At 62.3% G+C, this 17,773-nt stretch overlaps 1 protein-coding gene across 1 annotated transcript in view; it reads right to left on the bottom strand.

Moving 5' to 3' along the window:
• MUC6 (mucin 6, oligomeric mucus/gel-forming) overlaps nt 1-15,085 on the bottom strand; it is a 33,803-nt gene extending 18,718 nt beyond the window's left edge. The window contains exons 1-13 of the mRNA XM_088789915.1: nt 14,710-15,085; nt 7,018-7,239; nt 6,841-6,932; nt 6,655-6,670; nt 6,095-6,232; nt 2,742-2,804; nt 2,117-2,357; nt 1,915-2,041; nt 1,504-1,594; nt 1,322-1,431; nt 947-1,151; nt 678-800; nt 106-226 (exon numbers count right to left, since the gene is read on the bottom strand). Coding sequence (XP_088646041.1) covers nt 106-226; nt 678-800; nt 947-1,151; nt 1,322-1,431; nt 1,504-1,594; nt 1,915-2,041; nt 2,117-2,357; nt 2,742-2,804; nt 6,095-6,232; nt 6,655-6,670; nt 6,841-6,932; nt 7,018-7,239; nt 14,710-15,085 — 1,925 coding nt within the window. The remainder of the gene's footprint in view (nt 1-105; nt 227-677; nt 801-946; nt 1,152-1,321; nt 1,432-1,503; nt 1,595-1,914; nt 2,042-2,116; nt 2,358-2,741; nt 2,805-6,094; nt 6,233-6,654; nt 6,671-6,840; nt 6,933-7,017; nt 7,240-14,709) is intronic.
• Nucleotides 15,086-17,773: the final 2,688 nt, after the last annotated feature.

The following is a 17,773-nucleotide window of genomic DNA, read 5'->3' as shown; positions in this document are numbered from 1 at the left end:
CTGGCAAGCTGGCTGCCCCCAGGATTGAGGCTGCTGTGCCTCCAGGTTCCCGTGTCCCTCGTGTCCCCATCCTGTCTGTGTCTTCACAGGCTGCCCCACACTCACCAGGTGCGGCAGGCATCTGCTGTGACCTCCCCGGGGGCATAGGCCAGCCCGCCAAGCGTGCAGGGACACTGGGCGACAGGCACGCAGGTGAGGTTTTTGGAGATGTCGTCAAGAACCGTACCTGCAGGAGGGGACTTCCTGGGGCTGCGGCAAGGAGAGACCTCCCACCCTCCTGCTGGGCAGCCACTCCTGGGCCTGTCCCCAGGAGGTCCTCGCGCCTGGCTCTGGGCCACGTCCCAGTGGAGGCTTGGGCTGTGACCCTCCCCCTCCAGCCCCACACTGCAGCGCCTCTTCCCCTGGTGACAGCTGGTCCAGGCCCAGGCCCAGGCCAGGGGCTGCTCCTGGTGAGCGGCGGGCCCTGCCCAGGTCTAGCTCCAACCCCACCCTTCCCCAGCGGCCTCTCAGATCCCTCACAACCCTGTGGATTTGCAGGCACGACCATGGAACACTGTGGGGGCGGTGAGGGGTCCTGGCCCCAACACAGCCGGTGGGGCAATGTGCTGGGTGGGGCGGGGGCTGAGGCCCTGCGTCTGGGCTCATCTGCAGGCTCCTGTGGGGCGCGGCAGGCTCACCTTCCGGGCAGAAGCAGCCGAAGGTGCAGAAGCTGGAGCAGCTGTGCTGTGGGTTCGAGCAGGTCTTGACACAGGCCTCGCCACACTCTTGGTACACCTGGTTGGCTGGGCACTGGCCCAGGGCTGCAGGCACACAGCGGCCTGGTGAGTGGGGAGGGGCACCACAGGGCCCCCACTGCCTGCCCGGCTCCCCTCCACCTCACTGTCCTGTCTTGGACGAGGCGGAATTCGGGGCCCTGGCCCTCCCTGCTGCCCTCCCCGGGACTCACAGCAGAGGCCGGGGCCCCGCCAGCGCCTGACGGGCTGGCCAGCCATGCTGCACTGGCGCGAGTACTCAGACAGCGTGGCACAACTGCAGTTCGGGCCCGGCTGGGCGCACGCGGCCATGTCCGCCTGGCAGCTCAGCAGGAACAGCTCCTTGGGCACGGTGCACTTGGGGGACACCAGGGTCAGCAGCCGGGTGCAGGTCTGGGCCTGGGCAGAGGGCCACTCAGGGTCACAGGCGTGAAGGCCCTGTCCCACATCCAGTGCTGTTTGGCTGGGAGGGCTGGGGGTGTCGGCCTTGGGGACCCTGTCAGAGCCCATGGCTGACCCCTATGGCCGGAGGCTTCCCATGACCCTGATGGCACGCCCGCCTCACGTACATGCTCTGCCTGCAGGACCTGGGGGCTGGGGATGGCTTCGTAGGCGCAGATCTCATTGGGGTCATCCAGCTTCTGGAGAGCCGCGTACTTGTGGGGTTCCAAGAGTTTGCCTGGGGGCACGGGAGGGGCAAGGTCAGCACCACGGGGCTGGCCGCTGGGGCCAGGCCCCCACCCCCACCTACCATCCTCGCTCAGAAACTCGTTGGTCTTCTTGCCGTCGAAGTTCCCGCAGAGCCCGCACATCCTGCCCATGTGCTTCTCCTCTACTAGGACCTGAGGGAGGGGCCGTGGCATGCGTGTGGGCGGGGCCCCGGATGCCGCGCGCGCAGATGCAGAGCTTCTGCTCTGGGGGCCCCTCCCTACTCCTCCCAGGAGCCCTCCTGGTCTTGCTGGATTGTCCTCGTTTACAAGTGGGGAAGCCCAGGCCCATCCAGGCTCCTGGCTGGGTTCAGCACCAAGCTGTGGGAGCTGGGTAGCTGTTCAGGACCCCAACCCCAAGGAGGACAGCCCCCAGCCCCACCCGCCAACCCGTGTGCCTGCAGGTGCAGCCACACACACCCTCCCCTCCCCCCGCCTCCCGCAGGCGTCCTCACCGTGAGGTGGGCTCCCGGGCCCCACAGGACCACCAGCTCCATCTCCAGCTGCTTGGCCACGAGCCGCACACTCTGGCCAAAGGGTGTGATCTGGAGCCCATTGCTGGTGTAGGGCAGGCTGACCACCCTGTGGAGTGAGAGTGGTCAGCGGCCACCCCTGGCCCCATGGTCACTCCCTTGTCCTCTCAGCCACACGGCTCACCCCATGTCTTTGACGGAGATGACCCCTTTCTGCACGGTGACCACAGAGGCCCCCAGCTCCACGATGACCCGGGAGAGGTCGCCACTGGGTCCTCGCCGCAGCTGGATGCTGAAGGTGGGCGCTGCGTCCTCGCAGATGGCCGCAAAGACGTAGTTGCAGGTTCCCTTAAAGTTGTACACGTGGCCGTCGAAGGTGGAGAAGTGGCCAGCCCCCCATGTGGAGCACCGGCCCCTGCCTGGAGCTGTGGAGAGAGCAGGAGGGGTCTCAGGGTTCTGTCCCTCCGCCTGGTGGGGCAGGTCTGGGGTGGCCTGGCCCCATGAGCCGGCCGCCCCGGGATCCCACGCTCAGAAACTAGTGGCCTCACAAGTTCTAGCCCATCCTGGGGTGGGTGTGAGTGAGGCCCCACCCCATGTCCAGAGCTGGGTCTGCCTCCTGCACTAGCTTTCCACGAGCATGAGTCGCTGCTGTGGTGGAGTCTGTGGTGTCGTCAGCCCTGGGGTCTGTGGGTCAAGAAGCCAGCCCAGACCCCACCCCACAACACCCCCTCCCCCAAGGGGAGCGGCTGGCTGGGGCTCCTCGGTAGCTGGATGCCCTTTGTGGAAGCCCCAGACCACGTGGCCCTCACCTGTCTGTGGGGCGTCCGTTAGCCTCTGGAGGCCAGGCTGTGCAAAGGAGGTGTCGTCCAGACCTGCGTGGACAGGGCCATGGTCAGTGCTGGGGCCTCCCGCTTCTGTCCAGGGCGTGGCCACCCCGCCCCTGGCGTGGAGCACTTAGCCGTGAGCAGGGCCCACTGCATGGCACCTGGCCGGAGCCCAGCCCCTGCGCACTCTCCACACCCTGACTTCTCTCATTCGTCATTTGTCGTTCGCTCATTCGCTCATTTGTTCATTTGTTCATTCACTCATTCACTAGTCCCGCACATCTGCACAGAGGGAACTCCTGTCATGTGCCTGTCACACCTGCTGGGTGCAGGAGATACAGTGAAGACAAGCTCCCCCGAGGAGGGCACGGTGCACACAGACACACACCTACCCATGTGTGCACACGTGTACACGCACACACATGTACACATGCACATGCATGCACACGCACAGGCAGTGAGCAGGGCCTGAGCGTTTAGGGGCAGCTTGCGCTGGATGGTGTGCATGGCCACATGCCGGCCTCAGGGCAGGGCAGGTCCCTGACGGTGGACACCAGCTCTCTGGTGCCCTCTGGCCCAGGGACATCTGCTGGCGATCTGCCAGGCTCCCATCACTCACTCGCTTCCCAGAGGTGCCAGGCCCTTCTGGGGTTTGACAGGACAAAGAGGCAGCTGCCACCAGGCCTGCTGCCTCCATGGCGGCTCACATAGGTTTGGCGGCAGCCGGGCAGCTGGGCTCCTGTGTGGACCTCACTGAGTGGTTGTTATGCGGGGGAGGGGGAGCCCTAAGCTCAGGGGGGCTCGGTGGTCTGTGGGCATGTGGGGAGCAGGGGAGAGTTAGGGAGGGCTCAGGGCCGGGGCATCTGTGGGGTGACAGCCTCCTGTCTTGCTGCACCCCCTGTGTTCCCAGGTCGGCCCACCCACTCTCCGTCTGACACCCACTGGCTCTGGAGTGCGGTCAGAGAGGCTGAGTGAAGGCGGACGCCTCACACGGCTTCTCCCTTTCCAGGGGCCTCAAAAGTGGCTGATTTCATGCTCCCTTCCTCCACACCTGTCAGCCTCCCAGACAGTCCTAGGGCTGTGGTGACCATGCTAGAGAAACGCACAGGGGACATGGGGCAGGAAGCACTGGTCCCCGCTGGCCACTCCAGGCCACGCTCGGCAGACAGGTGACCCTGCTTGGGGAAGCTGGACTGGGGGCCCCACCTGGCGGCCTGCCTCCTTTCTATGGCCTCCCGGTAGCCCTCCCCTGCCCCTGTTCCCTGCTGCAGTCCTTCCAGAGGCTTCTGTGGATCTGGGAGGAGGTCCTGGTGCTGGCGGGCAGGTGACGGGGCCGTGACCTCTCCGGCCCCTGGCTCCATCTTCCAGGCCCTCCCGGGACCCCTGTCCTGCCATGACTCCCGCCGGCTCATCCACTGGATGCAGCTCGCGCCTGGGCCCACCACTCCACCCAGGTGTGGTGCTGGCCTCCCCACCACGGCACTGGGCGCCCTCAGCCGTGTGTCTCTGGGCGAGGTCCCCAGCTGGGGCAGGTGGCACACAGGTCGTGTGGATCTGCCTTTCCGATGGGGAGTGACACTTGGCCCTGGGCATCCTCCCTCCTGAGCATGCAGGACCCCACCTCAGCCCCTCCTCTGAGCTCATGAACCCCTCCCCACAGGATACCTCGAATCTTGTCCTCTGTCCCCGAGAGTATCACTCCCCAGTCCCCACTCGAAGGGGTCTCTCCACTGGCTCCTTGTCACCTGATGTCAGTCTCACCACGCCCTGTCCTGTCTCCTTTACTCTGCTCGATCCCACCCCGGCCAGTGGCCTCCGACTCTGTCTGAACAATGACCCCCCTCAGCAGGGGGCTCCTTTGGAGACACTCAGGACGCTGGGCTGCTGCCACTGCCTCTGCCCTGGGACCATCTGTGCTTCCCCACTCAGCACAGGCGCTGACCCCTGGCTGGCACAGAGCCTGCAGGGCAGGCTGGTCTGCCACCCCTCAGCCCCGGACCGGCCATGCGGTGCCCTGAGCACTCGCCATTCCGTCTGCACGCTTGGCGGCCCCTGCCTCTTCCGGCTCAACCCGGCTGGCTCAGGGGCCTCCTTCCCAGTCCCAACACTGTGGCGTCAGACCCGGCGCCTCTGGTCCGGGAGGGCATGGCCAGTGCAGAGTTGATGCTCAGAGACAGGCCCACCCCACCCTGTGTGGCAGTCACCCTGGCCGCCCACAGACCCCCAAGATGGCAGCCCCGTGCCGTGCCTGCAGGCCACACCTCACACAACCGGCCCCTGGACACCTCTCTCCCCCGTGGGTCTGGGTCCAAGTCTGGGAGTCCCTAGGGCCAGGGATGTGGCCTCTGCTGGGCAGGGGTCCTGGGTGCTCAGAGCCACTCCCAATGGGCAGCACTGAGGCTGGTGGTACCCACTGGGAGTGAGGCTGCTGCCCATCTCCCATGAGGCTGGTGAGGACCCAGGGCCACCAAGCAGGGGCAGCAAGCCAAGGACTAAGGAGAGAGGAGGGGTGCATCCCTCTGGGCTCAGCGGCCTGGGCTCTCAGGCGTGTGGAGAAGGTGCAGGGCCTGGGGCCTGCAGTCAGTGAGAAGGGCTCCCGCTGTGCCACCGAGGGACTCCTGCCCCTCAGCAACCCTTCCAGGGTTGGGGCAGGTATGAAAGCCACCCTCAGCGTGCGGCATAGGTGGTGCTGGGTGTTTGGCAGAAGGGATGGGGTGGGGCGGAGGGGAGGAAGGGGACCCTGCCTCGGGGGCCCAGTGGGCGAGACTGGGTCGGCTCTGGAGTGGTCCCCCACTCCTTTAATCCCCCCGGCAGCCACACGAGGGGAAGCTGTCAACTCATTTTCATAGACAAGGAGCCCAAGCTGGAGCCCACTGTGTGGTCATTGTTCTCACCAGGACCCATGGAGCCGGATCTGCCTCCGGCTGTTCTGGCCTCAGTGCCCGCACGGCCCTACATACCCTCTGGCCACTTCTGGGGACCCCGGGGACCTCTCAGGATCCAGTGGGAGAGTGGGGGCGCTTGGCTCAGAGCTGAGCCCCAGTGCTGTGCGCCCAGTGTGGCTCTGACGCTCCCGCCCTTGTGGAGGTGTCTGCGTGTCCCCGTGAGACCCTTGCCCCCTGCAGCCCCGAGTCCTTCCTCGCCAGCTCAGGGCCCCTGCGCCTTCCCACCCTCACTGGCCGGGCCAGCTGGGCTGTGGCAAGTGCAGGACAGCGAGAGCAAGGGGATGCCTCCCAGCTACCACCGTCCTGTGGCCAATCCGCCTCAGCTGAGTTGGAGAGGCAAGGCCCGGGACACCCACGCAATGGGGCCTTAAGAGGGCACCTGGACCCACTCACCGGTGGCGCTGAGCATGGCCCCCCCACAGGAGACGAGCAGCAGCAGGGGCCCCAGCATGATGCGTGGAGAGAAGAGGTCACCGCAGGACCTAGCTCTCCCACCGCTGGACACCAGGCAGGATTGCTGCACCTGTGCACCTGGGTGACCAGCCCGGACACCTTATAAAGGAGCCGCAGGCCCTGCCCCTGCCGCGCCCACCCGCACCCCACGCTCCAGCCGGCTGGAGCAGTGGTGGCCAAACAGGATCTCGGGCGCTGCTTTATCAGAACTTGCACTTCTGGGAAAATTCTTAGGCGGGCAGCGGCACCGTTATCGCTCGCCTCTGAGCGGGGGGCTGGCACACACCCGCAGGGTCCTTCAAACACCTCCCTGTTTGCTGCAGGCTGAGATTGCTAGGGGCCATCCTGGGGGCGCTTCCAGGGGCAGTTCTGGCAGTCAGACACATCCTGGGAGCTGAGAGGGGCTTGTCCGAGGCATGAGGGGAGACGTGGGGGCACCCCTCTGCCCCTGTGGGGAACCCAACGTCCAGGACAGCTCTTGGGGTGAGCGCCACCCTCACCCGGATTCCAGAGCCCCTAAAAGGCACAACAAGCACACTGGGTCCCCCCCCCACCCTGGAAGAAAGACCGTCTAGTGGAAGGACCCCCCCAGTGGTAAAGACAGTCCACACCACCCTTTTGGGGGTTCCGGGTGCCTGGCTGTCACAGAGGGGCAGACAGCTTTGGGGCTCAGAAGAGACAGCTACCTGGAGGCCTGAGGAGCTTTTGGGGTGAAATGCTGGTGTGCAGGGGTCGTTCCTGGAGACCCCTCCTACGCTGGCCTCCTGGGACGTTGGGTCTGTCAGGGGGCAGGAGTAGAGTGGCCAACCCCTGGGCCCCTAGTCACTATCTTCTGGCCCCCCAATGGCTCCAAGACGCTCAACTTTGGCACAGGAGCAGGGGTGGGGTGGCCTTGGGGGGCTGCCCATCTGGGAGCATCTCCATGGGAACTGTGCCAGCCTCAGGGTACAGACCCCAGAGGCAGAGGAGCAGGGGCTGCACCCATGGCCCCCTGGGAGGAGGACGTGGCTCCTGGGGCAGCAGCTCAGGGAGCAGGGGCGGCAGGGCTGGTGGGCCCTTGTCCGTGGGCAGGGCACATGCCAGCACTATGAGGGGTCAGGGTGAGGCTGGGGTCAGCGTCATGGTCAGGGTGAGGTGAGGGTCGGGGCCGGGTGTTTTAGACCCCCGGAGAGTTGGGGACCAGGTGTGGGTCTGACTGCTCTCCTGGGCAGCTCAGCTCCGACCAGATGGGAGCCCAGGGGCCTGGCTCAGGGGGCTTCCCCTTTCCCAAGCGTGGTTCTGGCTCCATGGAGACTTAGGGTGTGGGAGCCCTGGGCTCCTTCCACTGAAGACCTGCGTCTGGACCCCTTCTCCCCACGTGGGGCTGCTCCCCATGTCACAGACCCCTGAACCCTGCGTGGCCTGGCGCACGGCGGCCCTCCTCACGTTGGACACCCAGCCACACGAATGTGGGAGGTGCCGCATGTTTACTTTAGTTTGAATAGAAAATTGTTCTAACAGAAACCGCTCTCGGGGGAGAACCCGAGGCCCAGGTATGCGCCCCACCCATGTGGCCGACAGGCTGGAGGGGTCATAGAGCCATGAAGGGGGTCCCGGCGGTTCCGGAACCTGTCCTGCTGGGGACACCGCTGCGAGGGGCCTGTGGCCTGGGGTCTGTCTGACCGTCCGTCCAGGCTACGCTCAGTTACCAACCACCCTGAGGGCTCTCCTGCCCTCCGATAGCCCATAGGCCCATGGGGTCTCCAGAAGCTGCAAATGCAGGGGCCAGGCCATATTCCCCACGGACAGTGGGTGGGCCTTCCCTCAGGCCTCCATCCGGCCCAGGTACAGGGGGTGAGAGCGCCCCAATATAGAGCTGTGGAGAGGTGACATGTCAGGCCTCAGGACCCCGGTGGGAAAGCGCTCGGGCACCTGACCTGCTCTCTGAGGGGCCATCAGGGGTCATCTCCCACCTGATAAAGCCACTAAGGCCTGGGTGAAGCCTGGTGCTGGCGCGGCTACAAGGTGTGAACGGTCCGGCCGTCCCCCTGGGGGCCCCTGTGCGGGGCTGGCAGTGGGATTGAGCCCTGGGCCTTGTTCTCTGGCAGCCCATGGTGCAGGGCCAGCAGCTTTACCTGCCTGCAGGGACGTGTTGCCCCCAGCAGGCACCCGCCCACAGGTCCCTGGCACGGCTGCTCCTTGGGTCCCTCACACAGTCCCCCAGCTGTCTCGGCTCCTCCCTCCCTGCAGACCACCCGTCTGTTCCCTTCTCACTCAGTGCCCTGCATGTGGGGTGCTGTGGTGGCCCCAGCACCTGGAGGGCGCCCACACCTCAGGACACATCAGGGGACAAGTGAAGGATGGAGTTGGACTGAATGGGCTGTGGCCACCAACCTGCAGACCTGGCAAGGGCTGGGGCATGTGGCAGGCGGGGGGTCCCTATGTTGGGTTCTCAGGGTCACCCTCAGCAGCTTGAGGAGCACAAGTGTGACGCTGGCAGGGATTTGGACGTCACCCAGACTGCAACGTGGCTGCTGCCCACAGGGCCTGTCCCCAAGAAGCCCATATATGTATGTGAGACGCCGTTTCAGTTTCCTGGAAAAATCGCACTGTGTGTTCCAGGATCTACGACCGGGTTTGTTCAGCCTCATGCACATTTGCTGGACAGGCCCAGCAGGGGGTGGGGGCTCCTGGGGCTGGGCGGGGGGCATCGGCATCACAGGAAAACACGGAGAATGGTGTTTTTGTGGCTGACCTAGGTGCTCAAACCACTGAGCAAACAGCAGGGAGATAGGAATGTGTGTAACCATTGTTCCCAACAGTCTCGGTGATAAGAGCGGGTGCCGCTGGCCAGCCTTGGAAAGCGAGGCCTGAGGACTGGACAAGTGGGCGATTGTCCACTCTCACGCCCCAGCTCAGACCCCTGCCTTGCCTTCCGTCCACATAGCCAGCCCTGAGGCCTAGCCCGGCCTGCTCTGCACCGCCCCCAGCCTCAAGCCTAGTGTCCAGGGACGTCCTGCTGACTTGGGGTGCAAAGCTGGGACCGCCCTGGACCTCTGGCATTGAAGATGGAGCTGAGGGGTCAGCTGGGCTGACGCTTTGCCAGGTCAGGAGCTCGGGGCCCCTCACAGCCACTGCCCGCTGCCGGGGCCCCTCAGGCTGCACAGCCCCTCCCCAGGCACCGTCTGGAGGTGGCCCAGCCGCTTGGGGAGAGTGAGGACCAGGACTTTTTGCCTCCCGAGCATGTCCTGCGTAGGTTCTGTCCTCCACCCAGTGACCTGCAGCCCCTCTCCCTTGAGACCCCCACTCTGGAGCCAAGTCCCGTTGTGCCACGGATTTTCCCTTCCAGACCCCCATCCCAAGCAGCTAGGGTGGGCCCTGCCGGGGACACCCACAGAGCCAGCAAACCAGTGTCAAAGGCGAGGTACCCCTGGGCCAAGAGGGGGTCACGGACCCCAGGGAGGGCGCTGCAAGGGGCTGGGCAGGCCGCTGATCCCGGCAGACCCTCTTCCTCCTCAGAGAGTCCCTACTGCAACTTCTCAGGGGCCTGTGCTCCGGGGGGCTCCCTACCGGCCCCCAGAGCCCAACCCCTGCCATCTATACTTTCAACCTCTGCCCCAGGCTTGGATTTGGGGCAGGCATTGCCCCTACCTTGGACCCCGGCACTTCCTTCTGGACTCGGGTCCCCCACGGGGCAACCCCAGTTCTGACTACTGCCCATAGCCCCACTATGTGGCTGTCAGGTAACAGGATGTCACATCTACTGCTGTAGGAGGAGGTCCTGGTGGCCGCTGGCCCCGTGTCTGGGTGTCACAGGCTGATGAGCTTTGTTCAGGGACAGGTTGGATGCTCACTGTCCCAGACTCCGGGCCAGGACCTGTGCTGGGGAATGAGGAGAAGACACCCAACAGGGGCGAGGTCTGGGTCCCCAGGGGAGCTGGTGCCGTCCAGCCAGGCAGAGTGGGTGGCTCGGGGGCAGTCTGAGCCAGGATGGGCTAGGAGAGCCAGGCTGGGGCTGGATGCCCAGGCAGGCCCCGCAGGAGGTGTCTTGGCCAACCTGCCCCTCCCATGGGGGCACTCAGCTGGGGGTGGGGAGAGACTTTCCAGGAGGGAAGGCTTGGCAGGGAGCTATGGGCAGTGCCGAGGGCCGCCCACCCCGACCCCTTGATTCCACTCCCACATCAGGGCACCTCTGACCCCACCGTGGCCAGAGTTGGCACCTCCCAGTCAGCACCCCCAAACGCTGCCTCCTCCCCCCACCCTGTCGGGGGGACCCCGGATGCCCCCACAATCCTCACTGGCTCTGTGTCCTGTGTCTTGTGGGACTGCAGAGCCCAGCCTGTCCCCCCAACCCCGAGTGGAGGGTCCGGAGGCTCCAGGTCCAGGATCCTGGGGAAGCTGTGTCACATTTCAGTTTCTGGGCCTGAATCCGCTCACCCCACGGCCACAGCCAGGGGCCAGCGGGTAGCAGCTGCCATGATCCCAGGAGTGGCCCCCAGCTCCTAGCAGACCATCCGCGGGCCCCCCGCCGGGTCCATGCCAATAGCCAGCGGATGTTAAGTGAAAAGCAAACAGATAAGGCTGGTTAGGTGGAATGTTGGGTTTGGCTGGCGGAAGGACGGGCACGTCAGAGGCCCAGATGGGTTATCTGGGCCGCTTTGCCTTCCAAGCGGCGTAAGTGGCAGCTTAGCAAGTGTTTGCTCTCTGTCGGTGGCCCACAAGGAGGGCTTTGGGGATGGTGGGGGGACACTGGCTCCATCTGTGACCCTGGAAGTGGCAGCCGTGTGGTGGTGCCATCGGGGTAGGGCTGGGGTGCACCGGGCCCCTCCCCCGGAGTCTGGGGTGCAAGATTAGGCTTCTGGATGGTCGGGTTGCTGAGGCCTCTTCCTGGTTGCCAATGGTGCCTGTTGCTGTGTCTTTATATGGGGACAGAGGGACAGGAAGGGAGCTCTTGGGTCTCCTCATCTTCTAAGGGCACTAATCCCACAAGGGGGCCCCACCCTCACGCTCTCATCATTTCTAATTCCATCACCTTGGGATAAGGGTTTCAAGGTGATGGGGGGACACAAACATGCAGTGCATAACAGGTAACATTGTGGGGGCATCCAGGTTCTGACAAGACCCCCAGAAGCACAAGTCAAGTGGTCTCAGAAGGCAGACAAAGCTCAGAGTCGGGAGGGCCCTGAGCAGCCTGGGAAGGCTTCTTGGAGGAGGTGGGCTAGAGGAGGGGCAGCCAGACTCTCAAGGTCAGGAGCTGGGAACCAGGTAGGGAGAGGCCCTGCTATGCATGGAAGTGCCTGAACAGCTGTAGGGACATTGGACAGAGAGTGGGATGGGGTTGGGGAGGCCAGAGTGTGTCTTGGACCTAGAAATGGGTAAACTGAGGACAAAGAATGGGGGCAGGGGAAGGGCCCTGTACAAAGGAGAGAGAGCAGCAGTTGAGGGTGGGCAAGGCTGGGTCTGAAGGGTCCCAGAGGGTGCTGGCACTGACCAGATGTGGCAGCAGATGTTTGAGGAGACAGGCCGCCCACACTCACAGTGGCCAGGTGTTTGTGGCTGGTCAATGAGAACACAGAACGTGCTACCGGGGACCAGGTGGATTTCTGGGGTTACTCACACTAGGTGCTGGCCCAGGGGAGCTTCGGGGCCCAGATCTGCTGTCCAGCGGCCATAGTGTCACGCTGGCCACCTGTGGGAAGTGCTCTGCACAATGTCCTCAGTGCCTGGGACAGCTAGTGGCCACCGTGTGCCTGCACAGAGACAGCTGCCAGGGACCCCAGACCACACAGGACTGGAGGACCAAGTCCCGCAGAAGACCAGGTGACAGACAGTCTGCTCACATCCCAGCCCTGGAGGCCCCGGCTCGCCCAGTGTCAGGTTGGGGCTGAGATGGCCTCGGGGCAGCCAGTGCCCATCGTCCCTCTGGCTGAAGCTGCCCCCAAGGGCCTGGGCACACAGAGGCCCCTCTGACCCTAACCCTCCCCCTGGCTGGAGTACAAGCGGAGGTGACAGAGGACAGGGCTGCCAACTCAACCTTGGAACCTGGCTCAGGGCACTGACACCTGCTATATGCGGCAGTGGCCTCGTGTCCTCGCTCCAGTTTCAGATGGAAGACCAGGTGGGTGAGGGTCCGAGCTGGTGGTGGCCAGACACTGGCCAGAGGATGAGATGCTGCATGTGTGCCACCCGGCCCCTGGCAGAGGCACGGCACTCTGTCCCCCATTGCTGCTCTGTCACTTCCCGGCGGGGAGCTGGGTCCCCAAGAGCCCATGATCCTGAGTTAGGAACGGTTCTGAAATGACAGGAGCAGCAGCCAGGGCACAGGACGGAGTCTCTCTGCTCCTCCTCCCCGTTCCCCTCCTTCCCATGGCAAAGCATACTTTTCTTTTGGTTATTTTTATTTTTGTTTTGTTTTTAACAGCTCTACTGGGGCGTAATTGACACACACACAAAAACCACACATATTTGAAGAGTTCAGTTTGATTGGTTTTCAATCCAAACACACACCAGTAAGCTGTCACCACCCTCAGGACAGCGACCACATGGTAGCAGATGTTCCAATAGTCCCTCGGGCAGAAGGACCATGACACCAGGGGTAATGTGCGTCCACACAGAAATGAAAGCTTCTGGAATGGTAAACACAGGAGATTGTTTTGCTTACTACTTTAAAGGTGCTGCTGTGGTGTCTTCCCACTCAGGTGGTTTCTGCCAAGAAAGTTTGTCATCATCTCCTGTGATTTCTTTACGTGACACATTCCCCGCTCTGGTTTATTTCAAGTTTTTGTTTGTTTTTGTCACTGGTTTTGAGAAATTTGATGACTTTTCTGGGTGTAGTTTTTTCCGTGTTTCTTGTACGTGGTGCTCTCGAGCTTCGCACATCTGTTGGCTTCTGATTTTCATTAAATTTGAATGAATTATTTCTTCAAGTTGTTTCCTGTCTCCTTTGTAGAACCAGCCACACACACACTAGGCTGCATGAGGTTGCCTCACTCGTGAGGTAGTTAACTTTGGACTCTTTTGTCGTTCTGTTTCGTTGGGGGTACCGTGTTTCCCCAAAAATAAGACTGGGTCATATATTAATTCTTGCTCCAAAAGATGCACTAGGGCTTATGTTCAGGAGATGTCATCCTGAAAAATTATGCTAGGGCTTATTTCCATTAGGTCTTATTTTCGGGGAAACACGGTAGTTTCTATTGCTGTATCTTCAGATTCACTAAGCTTTCCTTCCATAGGATCTGACCCGATGTTAATCCCTTCAGTGCATTTCCCATCTCATGGACAGTTGTTTTCATCCCTAGGATTGTAATGTTGGTCTTTCACACATATCTTCCTGTTTCTACCTCGCATGTTCAGTCTTGCGCTTTGATTGCATGGAATACAGTTATAACTGTTTTAATGTCTTTGTTTGCGAATTCTAACATCTATGTCGATTTCATGCTGGTTTTGAATGGTTTTTCTTCTTCTTTTCTTTTCTTTTCTTTTTTTTTTTTTTAAGATTTTATTGGGGAAGGGGAATAGGACTTTATTGGGGAACAGTGTGTACTTCCAGAATTTTTTCCAAGTCAAGTTGTTGTCCTTTCAATCCCAGTCGTGGAGGGCGCAGCTCAGCTCCAGGTCCAGTTGCCGTTTTCTATTTGCAGGGGGCACAGCCCACCATCCCTTGCGGGAGTCGAACCGGCAACCTTGTGGTTGAGAGCCCACTGGGCCATATGGGAATCGAACCGGCAGCCTTCGGAGTTAGGAGCTCTAACCGCCTGAGCCACCGGGCTGGCCCTGGTTTTTCTTCAGATTTGAGGACAAACTGTCCTTTTTCTTTGCCTGCCTGCTGCTCTTTGATTGGGTGCCAGACATGTAAATTTTACCTTGTGGGGAACTGGAAATGCTTGTCCTGTGAATCTTCTTGAGTTTTGTGCTCAGACAGTTAAGGCCCTTGGAAGCAGTTTGGTCCTTTTGGAACCTACTTGAGTTGTTAGATGGGATTGGGGGCGTGCTCGGCCTGGGCGGGGCCACACCCTGATTGTGAGGTTTCCCGTGTTGTTTGTTTGGAGGACAACAAACAGGTGCTGGTCCCGCCTCCTGGGAGCCCCGTTGCTGCTCCCTCCGGGGTGGCTTCTCTGCAGCTCGGGCACTTCCCCCCTGGTGTGCCCTGCCCAGTGGGACTTGAGGGGCCTCCTGCCATGTCCCGGGCCTGTCCGTGCAGCCCTGCCTGGCCAGCCACCTTGGTCTTCCAGACTCTCAGCTGAGATCCTCCTGGTCCCTCCTTGCTCCTCGGCCTGGAGTGTCTCAAGGCTACGACCTGTGTTCCTGTCTCTTGTGGGTTACTTCCTCACTGCCCGTGGTCAGTGTCTGGACAATGGTTGTTTCACATATTTTGTCCCATCTTTTAGTTGTTTCAGGCAGGAGGGTGAATCAGTTGTCATTCTCTTTGCTAGAAATGGAAATCCTCAGTGAGATGGACTCTTCATTTAAAAAAATTTATAACGTGGTCCATAGTCACTAAGTAATAGGTGGGGAAAAGCAGAAAAGGAGATAAACACTCTCCCAGGAGACCCCTGCCCAAACTCACAGGCCATTACCGTCAGCACTTTGGCGCGTCTCCTGACTCTGCCTTCCGTGGGAGGTGTCATGATACCTGTGTTCCTTTTCTAGGGTGGTGACGACAAACACCACAGCCTGGGCAGGAGCGGGGGCGGGGGGAGCCTTAAACAACAGGAATGTATTCTCTCCCAGTCTTGGCGGGGCTCCTTCTGAGGCTGGAGGGGGCATCTGGTCTGGGCCCGTCCCCAGCTCCTGGGGGTTCCCGGCGATCCGGGGCTCCTGGCCTTGTAGACGCATCAGCCTGTCTCTGCCTTCGTGTTCACGTGGCGTTCCCCCTGTGTGCGAGTCCGGGTCCACAGTTCCCCACTCATAGGACACAGTCACATGGATCAGGGCCCTCCCTAGTGACCTCATCTCAACTGTCACATCTGCAAGGACCCTATTTCTAAACAGGTCACTGAGATGCTAGAGTTGGGACATCAGCATGTGGACACGGGGGGACAGTTCCACAGCACTCGTACACTTGGGTGTTCAGCGTGTTCACACGCAGCCACGGAGCAGGGGTAGCTCTGCTCACGGGACAGTGTTTTGGGGCTACATCCTGCATGTTTGTCATCCCTAGGGGGAGTGGGGGGGGCTGATCTTCCCAAGGCTTTGGCCTGAGTCCTCCATCATGTGACCACCCTGTGCACTGTCACCGAAGGGCGCACCCGTCTCAGGAGATCCTGCTGGAACGTTGCTGGGGCCTCTAGGCTCCCACTGCGCCAAAGAGACATCCCGGCCATGAGGACACCCTCCGAGCCAGACCTCCGTCCCTCAGGACCCCTGACTCGGAGGCCCATAGGCAGCCCTCCCGTGGGACCAGCCCCAGGGCAGCAGCCTCCCCTCCCCGACTCTTCCGGCCGCCTGGGTCTGGACACTGAAGTGGACGAGTTTTCCCCTTTGTGGCCCGACTTGGCCTCCAGCCCCCTGGCCTCACTGGGTGCTCAGCCTGTGGAACATGGGTGGGCTGGGCTCCCTGGTAATGGTAAGGAAAACAGCAGTGACCACATGGCAGTCTATGCTTACGGCCCACCCCCTCACTTGTCTGTGGCTGGAGTCGGCCAACCCCCCAGCCCTCCCCCATGTCACTGACCCCTGGGCTGGGCTGCGGGCAGGGCCGGTCCCCACCTGCTGGTCTGTGAGGGTTCTGTTGCCTCTCCCCCTCAGCTAGCTCTGTAATCTGCTAGTGCAAAGGCCACAGCCGCTTCCCCAAGGCCACAGGCAGATGGCTGTCCCAGCTCCAGCCGTGCTGTGTCACTAGCCCTGACACCAGGTCCAGCTCTGGGCCCTGGCATCTCCTGCAGGAAAACAGGGACGTTGGTGGGGGCGGCATGTCCCTCCAGCCGGTGGATGCGACTGTAGGGTCCAGACACTTCCCTGCCTGCGTTCACCACAGGGCGAGACGGATACTGACCACATGCCCAGGTGAGGAAACTGAGGCAAGTGACCCACGCAGGGCCATGCATGGAGGAAGCAGAGCATCAGGCTTCCTCCCCCACATGTTGGGAGCCCCCACATGCCGGCTGCAGACCTGTGTGTCTTGGGGGGGTGAGTGTGTGGGGCTCCATGGGACAGCTGAGCCGGTAGGTGGCTGGGCTGGCCCACAGGCACAGATGGGCGCTGACCACAGGCCCCGCTGTGGGAAGATAAGGAGGGTCAGGTAACCAAGGGGTCCTTTGGCCACCACGGTGCGGTTCAAGGGTGTGAGCCTGCATATCCGGCCTTGGGAGGCCAAGGCTGCCCACACAGTGGGCCGGGCAGGAGGCTGGACACAAAACGGGGACAGCACGCCCACCCTGAGGGGCGGGGTCCCCTCTTCAGAGGCCCTCCAGGTGGGCGTGGGCACACACAGCCACACCCACACACGTCTGGACTCCCACACTTGCTCACACACTCACACGGGCTCAAATGCAGGGCATAGGCCATGCACACAGCACCCTCCAAGACTGAGAGCGGGCTCCCGGCTCCCCCTGCTGGTGGGCGTCAGCACTGGCCTGCCACTCCCTCTGGAACCTTCCATGGGCTGGTCGCGCTGGCGGGGCCTGGGGTCTGGCCTAAGCCAGGTCTGCAGGAGCAGGACACAGAGACCCTCCCCACACACCCAGGCGGGGGTTGGTGAGGTCCCTGCATATCTGGCTGCAGGAACCCCAGAGCCCAGAGGAAATACCATGGTGGGCAGACAGCAGGGTGGCACTGGGGGCCTGGCAGGGCCTGTGTGGGGCTCCGGGGACAGGTGGCTTTGGGGCAGACCCGACCCAAAGGACCCTATGGGTCCCCAAGTTCTCTGTGGCTGTACCAAGCCCTCCTTTCCTGTGAATGTTCAAAGGAGCAGTTGTGGCCCCAGAGCCCAAACACAGGAGGCCAGGTCCCCACCCCCATGACCTCTGTGCCTCATGCCTGGCCAGGAGGCTTGGAGCAGCTGCCCGAAGTCAGGGGGAAGGCCCCCTGCCTTTAGCTCCTTGGGGGTCCCGCTAACCAAGGACTTGGGGTGGGGGCTTCCCCACTGTGTCTGGGAAGTCTGGAGGTATCCTGCCCCCTCACCACTCCTTCCCATCACCACCCTACCCCAAATCTGTTTCTCTCCATCTCGAAGCCCCTGCCCGCACCCTGGTTCTCTTGGGGCCCTAACCCCATCCCCAGACCTGATCACGACCCATGTACACACACAAGCATCCTGTGCCCCTGTGAGAGAGAGCATGGGGCTGTGGTGCCCTGCTGGCCCCCCCGCCTGGCAAGTCTGGGGGTGTCTGAGGGGCAGGAACAGCAGGGCGGCGGGTGCTCCTGGGGGTGGAGGCTGGTCCTGCCCGCCCACTCAGCCCTGTCAGCCTCCAGGCTTCTCAAAGGTCTCCAGGTCACTCAGCACAGGCCTCGAAGTCTGGGGTGCTGCCACCCCCAGACGTGCCCCTGTGAGCAGTCCCTGTGCTGGCAGAGCTCAGGGTGAGGTCAGTGGTCTCTGTGGGGCCTGCAGCAGACAAGATGGGTGGGGGCCCGCCAGCCTCACCCTCTGCACCCGCTCTCACCTCCTCCCCACCCCCAGGGAGAAGACCCTCCCAGCAAGGC

Source organism: Rhinolophus sinicus, chromosome 14 (assembly GCF_057876585.1).
Source record: "Rhinolophus sinicus isolate RSI-liver-muscle chromosome 14, RSI-T2T, whole genome shotgun sequence".
NCBI classification, from domain to species: Eukaryota; Metazoa; Chordata; class Mammalia; order Chiroptera; family Rhinolophidae; genus Rhinolophus; species Rhinolophus sinicus.
Note: the sequence above shows the minus strand (reverse complement) of the source record. Positions and strands in the feature narration are given on the sequence as shown.